The following is an 11,856-nucleotide window of genomic DNA, read 5'->3' on the forward strand; positions in this document are numbered from 1 at the left end:
TTTACATTGAAAAGGTGTAACTCAAAATTTAGCTCGTTTCAACACCAAATTCGATCGTTTGTATTGCCACATTAAATGACTGAGTGAGCCTTGCTAAACAAAAAGAATCGGTTGTCCAGGCTGCTAACTGCTGAGGGCGGATGAAGAAGGAATCTTTTCTTTCATTCTCAACGGCCACTGGACACCTGTTGATAGGAGTTGCGACCATCAACAGTATTTAGCAAATGAAAGACATTATGATGGTGAAAACTAAAAGCACCAGGGTTAAAGCCCCTGCAAATCTTCCTGCTGGTGAAGCCCTTCACATCAATTGTGGAAGTCATGACGTTGGTACCTCAAATCCAACTGGAAGGGTGGCAACTGATGGCGGAATCAGCAGGGGAGCCCAATTTCTGAAATGTAAGAAACCAATTAATATTGCTACAAGTACAATGAATACAAGGACATTGAAAAACCCGCACAAACAACTTGAACTATGTGCATTAGCCAAGAAATACAGAATTGAGGTACTTGCTATCCAGGAGCACAGGATAGTTCACAGCGACAACAGTGAACTCCAATTTGAAGATCTCCCAGAAGGTTTCCAACTGATAACAGCCTCTGCCTACAGAAACAAGATAGGAGCATCAATAGGTGGAGTGGGCATTCTTCTTAGTTCATCTGCTAAGAGAGCCATGTTATCTGTCAGATTCATAAATCAAGAATTTTACAAGTTACACTGGGTGGAAATCCAAAGACTACCATAATTACTACCTACTCACCAACGAACGTCTCGGATGAAGAAGATGTTGAAGAACACTACAAACAGCTGAATGCAGCTACAAAATCTGTACCTGCTCATAACGTATTGATAATTGCAGGAGATTTTAATGCAAGAATTGGACTGGATGATGCAAAATTTGCATACCACCAAAACACAAACAGAAACGGAGACTTCCTACTTGAGTTTGCACAGGAGAACAACCTTATCATCACCAATACCACATTTCAGAAGAAGAAGTCAAAACTTTGGACATGTGTGCTGCCGAGTGGATTCAGAGCACAACTGGATTATGTTTTAATCAGGAAGAAGTGGAAAAATTGTGTAATTAATACACAAGCCTACAACTCTTTCGCCAGCACAGGTTCAGATCATAGGATAGTGACTGCAAACATCCGACTCAGTCTAAGAGCCAACAACAAATCACCTTCAAAGAGAGTGAAATATGATTGGGCCAAACTAGCAACAGACCCTGAACTTCAGGACAGGTATACTCTGGAGATTAAAAACAGATATTCTGTTTTATCTGATGATAATTGTGCAGACCAAACACAAAAATATAATTACCTGATTCAGGCCAACAAGGAGGCTGCTGAAAAGTAATGCCTAAACTACCAAAGAAGCAAAGAAAAGCACTTTGCTTTGACTCAAGAGTAGAACAAGCTAGACAACACCTAACAGAAGTCAACAAGAGACACGTCAAAGAGAATACCAAAGATACTCATTTAGAATTTGAGCAGAGCAAGGATGAACTAGACCAGGCATATGAAAGAGCAAATAGGGAGTTCATAGAGAACAAGTTGAAGGAATATGAAGAGGCCAATCTGAACCCAGACATAAACTAGCATGGGGTATTATCAATTGTGTTAGTGGTAGGAAAAATGCAAGGAGTGGAAGACTAAAGGATGACAACAAAGAAGAAAGACTGAAGAAATGGCATGACCATTTCAAGAACCTACTAGGGAATCCACCACAAGTGACAATGGAAAATGAGGATATACCAACTATATTTCATGAACTACCCATCAGAACAGATGCTTTTGATATGGAGGAATACCAGAAAGCAAAGATGGCTATTAAGGAAGGCAAGAGTTATGGAGAAGATGGTATTCCACCAGAGGTGATCAAGAGATGCAATATTGACTTGATTTTTGCAATCAAGTACTACTAAACCGACAGAAACCTAACCAGTGGTCCATCTTGAACCTCATCCCAGTACCTAAGAGCGGCGATCTCAGCCTAACAGCCAACTACAGGGGAATCAGCCTAAGCTCAATAGTTGCTAAAACATTCAACAGGATGCTCTTGAACAGGATCAGACCACACCTTGATGATAAGCTCAGACAGAATCAATGTGGCTTTAGAGAAAAGAGATCGACCACTGAGCAGATTCTTGCCTTGAGAAGGATTATTGAGGGCATTGAAGAAAAGAACCTCTCTGCAGTGGTAACATTTATTGATTTCAAAAAAGCTTTTGATACCGTCCACAGAGGGAAAATGATCAAGATCTTGAAAGCTTATGGCATCCCAGATATCATTGTGAATGCAATTGAAGACACCTACCAGGGTACAGAGGCTAAAGTGACGACCCCAGATGGTGACACAGATGAATTTGAAATTTTAGCAGGTGTGTTACAAGGTGATACGCTGGCACCATATCTGTTCATCATCGTCCTAGACTATTGCCTCAGATCTGCAATAGACGGCAGGGAGGAGAGATTAGGCTTCACTATAAAACCTAGAAAAAGCCGACGAGTTGGTCCACTGAACATAACTGACCTTGACTTCGCAGACGACATTGCGCTACTATCTGATACTGCCAACCAAGCACAGGAACTGCTCAAAAACGTAGAAAACGCTGCACTTCGTTTGGGATTACACATGAATGCGAAGAAAACACAATTCATGGTGTACAACCATTCAACAGATGTTGAAATCCAAACCGAGGATGGCAGCTTCCTGGAAGAAGTAAAAGACTTCAAGTACTTGGGGTCGTGGGTCAGGAGTACTGAGCAAGACATCAGAGTAAGAAAGGCAATGGCATGGAAAGCATGTAACAAGCTCAATAATATTTGGAAATCGTCTCTACCCAGACACCTCAAAACACACCTATTCCAAGCTACTGTAGAAAGCGTCCTGCTGTATGGTTGTGAAACCTGGACCATTACCAAGAAAATTGGCAAAGCAATGGATGGCTGCTATACAAGAATGTTAAGATCAGCACTAAATGTGAGCTGGAAAATGCATATGACCAATAAGGAATTGTATGGGGACATTCCACCTGTGACCTCAAAAATCAGCACAAGACGGCTACGGTTTGCGGGACACTGTAAGAGAGCCAAAGGGAGGATTACATCTGATCTGGTAACATGGAAGCCCACCCAAGGAAAACGAACCAAAGGACGTCCCAAGAAGACCTTTGTGGACCTGCTTCAACAAGACACAGGATACACAGTGGCAGAAATTGAGACCAGCATGCAGGACAGGCGGTTATGGCGAGCCATCATTGATGCCCGACAGCAAGAGTCGACGGGTAAGTAAGTAAGTAAGTAAAATGTGTCTTCTGATGATGGTTTTACTTGTAATGATGCAGAAACAGTCAACCAATTTAATACCAGGGTTACACCAGTGGCGTAGCGTAGGGGCACGGGGCCACGTGCCCCCCAATCGATCTGAAATTTATAAAAAAATCCAATAGGAAAATTGCGGAAAAACGGCTTGTGCCCCCCCATCAGACCCGCTGCCGCCGCCCCCCCCCCCAATCTGATGGCCCACGCTACGCCACTGGGTTACACGATATTCAAGTGGTGACAAAAGTGATGTCAGCAACTTTAGGGGCTTTAAGGCCCATCTCAGTTCTTTATACTGCAGTTACTGTCCGTTTTCCTATACACAGTGCTCTCACCATTGACGCGTGACCTCTAAAAATGATGTTCGTCGGAAGAATGGGCACTTGCCTAGTTAACATCACTGTGTGAAAAATAACCAGTCAATATTTTAGCTATTCTCCAAACTTCTAGCAAATATATTTCTCTAACATGACCTAAAATTACAGCTAGGTTAGATGTTCAGAAATAGTCGCACTTTTGTAAAATATGAGTGAGGGCAAGGCATAGCTAGCCAACTCCCCGTGTTAATTGAATGGAGATTTGACCGAAAATATTGTTATCGGACCGCTCACTTCTGAAGGATGCCACAAAAAAACGGTACAAGCTACATCTTAACTATTCTAAATAGGTTCTAGAAAATATAGTTTTGTAACATGTCCTAAATTTTTAGCTAATTTAGATGTTTGGAGAGGGTCGCACTTTTGTGTTTTAGGAAGGATATGTAAACGACAGATAACACCAAAAATATGAAGAAATTATTTCCAAACCGTGTTAAGTCAACAATCATTATGTTGCTCATTTTGAAGAATGCTGGTTAACAAAAAGCAGGTCTTTGTCTCATTTCGTTAACAAAGCTACACATACCATTGTTTCCTTTCGTTTCCTTTATAATCGGTTAACCAACTGAAGCTATAATACCAGCTTTATTGCGATGTCGCACATTGAAAACAGACACTTGTGCACAACCAGAGAAGATCTGATTTATTCAGTTGAGCTGCTTCAATGAGTGTTATCTTGGTTTAATAGCTTTTAATGGGGTTTAAGTCCTGCAAAGGTCGAGATGAATTCTACTGTAGACATGACTGCATCATGTCCCTGTTTTTCTAAAATTATGGAACGTAGAAGCAAAATGTTTTGGGACCCCGGGTTTCACACCAAGGGTATAACTTAATGAAAACCCTGAAGAGCATTAAGAAGTAAACAATATATGTCACCTTTTCCAGTTAACGCTTTGCCAAAATATTTACCTTTTAGAACCCCGGTGAGAACATAAAGAAGTCCTTGGCAAAGTCTTGATATTTTATACCCAGTAAACACAAAAACGTTTTAAAAACGTTTTAAATAAATTATATTTTGGCTTTTGGTTTAGGTAAAAATGTTTTAATAACATTAAAATGTCGGGTTATATAAAGGTCATGAAAACGTTTTAAAACGTTTTGTACGAAAACACACTGTACAGCAATATTTTAAAAATGTTTTCAAACTGTTATTGTAAACTATTTTTGCAAACATATTTTGCCAAATATTTTGTCAATACTTAAATAACATGATGTTAAAATATTTGCATCTAGCAAACACAGAAATGTTCTTAATATGTTGGGTTTTTTTTTCAAAACGTTTTAATAACATTTAAATGTCGGGTTATATAAAGGTCATGAAAATATTTTGGGTAATCATTTTTCACAAAATGTTTTTTCAACCCCAAAATAACATTCTTTTTAGAATGTTTTGTATCAAGTTTTCAAAAATGTTTTTGGAATGTTATTAAACGTTTTTATACCCTTTATATAACCCGACATTTAAACGTTTTCTGTAAAACATTTTCTGTTTGCTGAGCAGTAGATTATCAAAAAATGTTTGTTAATGTTATGAAAACGTTTTATAGGCCTACCAAGGGTATAACTTAATGAAAACCCTGAAGAGCATTAAGAAGTAAACAATATATGTCACCTTTTCCAGTTAACGCTTTGCCAAAATATTTACCTTTTAGAACCCCGGTGAGAACATAAAGAAGTCCTTGGCAAAGTCTTGATATTTTATACCCAGCAAACACAAAAACGTTTTAAAAACGTTTTAAATAAGTTATATTTTGGCTTTTGGTTTAGGTAAAAATGTTTTAATAACATTAAAATGTCGGGTTATATAAAGGTCATGAAAACGTTTTAAAACGTTTTGTACGAAAACACACTGTACAGCAATATTTTTAAAATGTTTTCAAACTGTTATTGTAAACTATTTTTGCAAACATATGTTGCCAAATATTTTGTCAATACTTAAATAACATGATGTTAAAATATTTGCATCTAGCAAACACAGAAATGTTCTTAATATGTTGGGGTTTTTTTCAAAACGTTTTAATAACATTTAAATGTCGGGTTATATAAAGGTCATGAAAATATTTTGGGTAATCATTTTTCACAAAATGTTTTTTCAACCCAAAATAACATTCTTTTTTAGAATGTTTTGTATCAAGTTTTCAAAAATGTTTTGGAATGTTATTAAACGTTTTTATACCCTTTATATAACCCGACATTTAAACGTTTTCTGTAAAACATTTTCTGTTTGCTGAGCAGTAGATTATCAAAAAATGTTTTTTAATGTTATGAAAACGTTTTATAGGCCTACCCTTAGTATACCCTTTAGGCCAAGTAAAATAAAAACATGTTTCACGTCCGGGTTTTAAAAAAAGGAGGAAGAGGGGCCTTTTTATTTTTTATTTTTTATCGCAAAATCGGTGTAAATACCCATAATTAGAGCTGTTTTAGCGTATTCAATAATGCCTGGAAAAAGGAGGAAGCCTCATTTTATTTGTTGTTCTGATAGATAGGCCCCCTCTAACTATCACAAAACCTTATAAAGGTGTTCCTTGTATATTAGCAAGGCTATAGAAAGCATCTCTACTTCCTAGACATATTTTTTGAAAAGTTATTATTACTGAATTTCATAAAATAAAAATAAAATTGAAGAAACCTCAAAAAAGGAAGCGGGAGGGGACGTGAAACATGTTTATTTTTTTATTTGGCCTTATATAACCCGACATTTAAACGTTTTTGACAATCTTTGTAAACCTTTTGCGAATGATGTCGAAAACGTTTTGTGTTTGCTGTGATATTAACCTTTAGATGAAAACCCTGAAAAGTAAGAAGTGAACAATGTCACCTTTTCCAGTTAAAGTTTTGCTTATATATATTTACCTTTTAGAACCCCGGTGAGAACATAAAGAAGTCCTTGGCAAAGTCTGGATATTTTATATGGTATTTTACTTTCAATGCCAAACCAAACAGTTTCCCTTAATAGTCAGTGTTATTTGAATCCATTTTGAAGGTCCATTTATTTTAATGAGGGAAGTTGTTTTTTTAATTTCATGCATTTATTAACAGGTGGGGAAAGGTTTTTTTTTTTTTAGTGTTGGTGGGGAAAGTTGTTTTTTGCTCATGTAGTGGGTGAAGTTTTTTTTGATTAAGTCCTTGGCAAAGTCTTGATTTTTTATATGGTATAAATTTACTTTCAATGCCAAACCAAACAGTCTGTGTTATCGAGTCCATTTTGAAGGTCCGTTAATTTTAATGAGCTCGGTTTGGTTTTGTTCATCGTGTTCATGCTCTCATATGGAATACGTTTTAATATTTTTGGGCGTAGTGTATTAACAATTTAGCCCCTATATTTGTATGGCATCGATTCAATATTTGACAACCTGTTGTTTGTTGTTGTGTAATTTCTAGGGTCTATGTTTGCTGTCTGCTTTTGTTTGGTTAGTATATAAAGTTTGGAGCACATAGGATTGAAATTTGAATGTTATTAGGACAAAATGTAAGGCCGAAAAAATGTTTTGGTTGGATTCCTTCCCTTAATTAATTTCTTGGATTTGTCAGTATCAGATGACTTGTCATATTACATGTATTTTAGACTTTGGAATGCTTTAGGAAAATTTCACACAATAAGTTTATTTAAAAGGACCACCTCCATCACCGTGGCGAAGGGATTTGTTCCTCAGAACATAGACTGTGCTCAGAATCTCACATTTGAAAAAACAAAACAGCGCTATTCCATACTTTCAATCTATTGAATTATAACTAAATGCCCTGAACTGTTTTGCATATTTTGACTTTTTAAATCTGGTATTTGAGCTAATTTTAGCCTTTTAATGGTGTCTATTTATAATGTTTTTGAATGATGTCTTGAATAAGTGCAATATTTTATTCTATCAACAGCAGTTGCTGGATACTGTATTTTTTAATGTTTAATTGTTTTTAATATTGTAAACCACTTGTAATTTGGCCTGAGGGCCACTATTTGTGTGTGAATAAAATATAGTACTATATACTAAAATATAAATATACTTTTTAAAGTTTTAAAGTTTTTGTAAAGTTTTTTAACAGTTTAAAAACTGTTCTAAAGTTTAAAGTTTTAAAGTTTTAAAGGTTTTTTTTAAAGTTTTTTAACAGTTTAAAAACTGTTGCGATTTGGTCGTTCATAGCATCTTGTGAACAGTAGTGAGCTTTGGCCCGGGATTTGGCAAAAATTGCATTGATCATTTCATAGCGAGTGTGTAGCAGAATTCAAATATCACAGAATAACTTTTGTAGTGCCTCTGGTTCTTGAGTTGTGTTGTAAAGAGGGCTGAAAAAATAAAACTCATTCACAACAATAAATCAATTATCAAGCAAGTTTTTAAAGTATATGATTTGTATTGAATGAACTTTTGCAAAACATCAAAGTGTAATATAAATTTTTCAATAATATATTGGTTTAGATAATGAAAATCGATTTTCGACCAACATACCTAGACTACCCGGTATACCCATGTTAATAACAGCAATATACATTAACCATTGTATTTGCGCTTTATTTTCAATCTAAACTACGCAAAAAAAGTTTCTTTATGGTTAGGAAATTTACCCACTATTAAAATCTAGCAACTAATTGTGTACGTTTGCTAAATAATCGCATGCGGGGGATTGTCCTGCGCATTTTGACACCTCAATCACTACCCTACGACACTTCTGAGAAAAGATATGAATATTTAAGTACCAAGAGGTCGACAAATAAAAATTGCAAAGAAGCCTATTCAATGATTTTAGAGCTGATTCACTGATCCAAGACAGTTTCATTATTCACGCCTTTTCAATTTGAATTTAAAGCATTTTCCTTGATGCATGTTGGATAATCCTTTGTTTATTGCGCAGTTGAATGATCAAAGACAAAGGTGAGTGGGTACTAAGACATTTCTGTTTTGAAAGATGGGTTTGGAAAAGGGACTCAAAACAGATCATGATTACAGCCAGGACATTAACAGCTCAAGAGACGAGTCAACAAGAAGATAAAGGCAGATACAACTCTGGTGGGATTGCGTCGCATCGTTATCAACGAGTGCATGGAACTGGATTGAGCAAGGTAACCTTCGACGCCTTATTAGGAGCATGAGACGCCGCGTGGCTGCTGTAAGGGAAGCCAACGGTGGACACACAAAGTACTGAAAGACTGGTAAAGAAAGAGATTAATCTCAAGTGAAGTTGGAAGCGGCAGTATGATGCCTGAAATGGGCTCAGCAAGTAAACAAAAATGTTATCTGCATGTTTGTTGTTTTTGTGTTCTTTTATGCTAAAAACTTGAATAGGCCTTTTCGCAATTTTTATTTTTCGAACTCGTGTTACTTAAACATTCATATCTTTTCTCAGGAGTGTCGTAGGGTAGTGATTGAGTTGTCAAAATGCGCATGATAATCCCCCTGCAAGTGATTATTTAGCAAACATACAAAATTAGTCACTAGATTTTAATAGTGGTTAAATTTCCTAACCATAAAGAAACTTGCGTAGTGTACTTTAAAACAATGTTACAAAGAATTGGAGCTCAGACTCCGGGCTCAGACAAACTGGCACTATAATGTTAAAACAATGTTACCTAATACCCTGCTCTCTGCAATACAATAAAAATATTTATTGGTTCTGTTTATTGAGGTCCATTATTTTAATGAGCTCGGTTAATCGGTTTTGTTTTGTTTATCGTGTTATCTCCTCATATAAGCTCATATATGAAATTATCTTTAGTAGTAGATATTTTCCCTGGAAAAAATTCTTATGAACAAACCGACGTTATTAATAGCAATGGAGGCTCTATAAGGCCAAGTAAATAAAAAAACATGTTTCTCGTCCCCTCCCGCTTCCTTTTTTGAAGATTTTGCATTTTTATTTTTATTTTGCAATCTTTCTGTCGTAACTTTTTGTATTTAAAAGATACTAGAGAAGCTGCAACTTCTTCTTATAATAAGCCTTTACAATAATATTAGAAGCATTTGTGAATTGTTTTGTGATGACCAGAGGGGTTGACATCTCAAAACAACAAAATAAAAAGAGCCTCTTCGTGTGTTTCTAATCTTCACGCTATAAAAAGGATAAAAAGCGTCTAAATAGGGCAATTTAGGGCATTTTTAAATAAAAATAAAAAGCCCCTCTTCCTCATATTTTTCCAAAACCTGGACGAGAAACATGTTTTATTTTTTACTATGCCTAAATAATTTATAATCAATATCTTTCATATCTGTAAGTTCTGACAAAATAAAAGAATTTCTGACCCTTGAAATGCATCAAACCATGCAAAATATATAGGCCTAGGTCAGTCAGCTGTAGCCTGTAGTGTTTATTTTTATTTTTTATAGTACAACCTTCGAGCCCGGCCATAGAGACACAAATATTTAGATGGCAATTACAAACAACCCTTTATATCTAAGGTCTGATAAAAATAAAAAGAATTTCTGACCCTTGAAGTGCAGCAAACCATGCAAAATATTGGGCAGTTTAGCAATATGGTTTAGCTGTCAGTGTATAGTTCGAGTCTGTACATTAGAGATACAAATATTTAGAGTGACAACATGTACATGTACAATGACCATTCAGATTTCAGATATACAAATAAATATCGATGGTACCGGTACAACTGATGCAGGGTGATGCAGTTCCCAAACGACTGGGTATCAAGTAACATTTACATAGGCATTACAGTGAATTATTTTACATGGGCATATGAGCATTAGATAATATATTTAAATGTAGAACGTTATTTTGAGCTATAAAATATTTATTTATGCAGCTTGCAGATATAGATATATGGTCTTCCACCGAGTGGCAATAAATCGCGATACGTATTAGCATACATATAAATTGTAGGCATACTGAATATATTATATAAATAGTTGATTTATAGGTCTTTAACTATAAGAATTACCTGTAGCCGTTGCAGTCGAATTAAATTCCTCTTGTAGGTAAACAAATAAAATCACATAGGAACACTCTATTCTAACGCAAGAAACACAGCTGAAAAACAAGCAGCGCTAACAATCCAACGCTGGTATCGCTCGAACCAAGGCGGTGGAAATCCCTGTTCGAACCAACAAAATGTTCCAATTCGATCGGTACGGTGCATTATTTCCTTCACCATATCTACCTTGTTGTAAAAACAGATAATTTGTTAAAGAAGTTCAAATCTAAAAGCATTTTGTTCATGAAGAGCGCATGTGACATACGTATTAACCTGGGTACGCGATGCAAAATATAAAAAGTTTGTTGCCTGTCACTGTGGTTGCCTGTACACAATTAATATGCCAGTCGCGAGTCGCTCCAGGGTTTGGCCTCATACTGGACAAATCCAGCAGCCGACACCACCTCTTCAACAGACCTTATCAATCATCACTAAGAGTCTAATTGTCCGTATACATGTACGGTTCAATAGAGGATTTGGTATAATTGCGCGTGCGGGATTAGATTGTGTAGCTTTTTGTTTCCGATCCCGATGCCAGTTGTGCGACGTATATAGGGTACCTGCAGGTAATATGGGACCATTAAGGACGTTTAGCTTATGTGCATAAAAACTATAGAAGATATGCCCCAAAGAGATTGTTATGATGAACAACCTGTCCTTTAAGATTAATAAAACAGGCAATGTTATCTTGTTTTTATGTTTGTTTGGACGCTATGACGTCAAAATGACGTCATCGTCAAGTGTCCCATATTACCTGCATGTGCAGGTAATATGTGACACTGTGTTATCTCTATGGGGAAAATCAAAATGTTCAGAAAATCACTCTTTTGTTCTAAAAACATTTTTGTTACATGATTTTGAATGTTAAATGCAAATTTCAACAAGAAAATTCAATTTTCTAAATAGTTTTGCTTTTCGCATTGACAATGCACACAATTTCCTATGTGTCCCATATTACCTGCACCCATTCAGTTGAAAATTTATAAAAGGAAAGTGCCACTTTTCAGTGGAATTTTACCTGCTGATAAGCTTAACCCATCACCTAAAGATCATAAAAGTGACAAATGCACCCTCAGTACCAGAGTATTTGGATACACAATCATAAAATGTGGCGTCATTGATTTTATATCAGGCCAAAAAAACGACGTAAATTTTTGGGCAATTTCACTCTTTTGGCATTGATTTCAAGAGTTTGATACACAGACTCCAAAACTGCATTTCTAGAAGCACAAT

At 36.0% G+C, this 11,856-nt stretch overlaps 2 protein-coding genes across 3 annotated transcripts in view; one reads left to right on the plus strand and one right to left on the minus strand.

Moving 5' to 3' along the window:
- Positions 1–11,010, minus strand: part of LOC140140133 (uncharacterized) — a 46,509-nt gene extending 35,499 nt beyond the window's left edge. The window contains exon 1 of one of the 2 annotated variants that reach the window (XM_072161972.1): positions 10,591–11,010. The gene's annotated coding sequence lies outside the window, so the exon portion shown is untranslated. The remainder of the gene's footprint in view (positions 1–10,590) is intronic. The other variant, XM_072161971.1, reaches the window with a different exon arrangement.
- LOC140139102 (uncharacterized) lies at positions 237–1,363 on the plus strand. Its single transcript, XM_072160883.1, has 2 exons — positions 237–683; positions 737–1,363. The coding sequence occupies exons 1-2, from the start codon at positions 237–239 to the stop codon at positions 1,361–1,363; spliced, it is 1,074 nt and encodes a 357-aa protein (XP_072016984.1).
- Positions 11,011–11,856: the final 846 nt, after the last annotated feature.

This window comes from Amphiura filiformis, chromosome 18 (genome assembly GCF_039555335.1).
Source record: "Amphiura filiformis chromosome 18, Afil_fr2py, whole genome shotgun sequence".
Lineage (NCBI taxonomy): Eukaryota > Metazoa > Echinodermata > Ophiuroidea > Amphilepidida > Amphiuridae > Amphiura > Amphiura filiformis.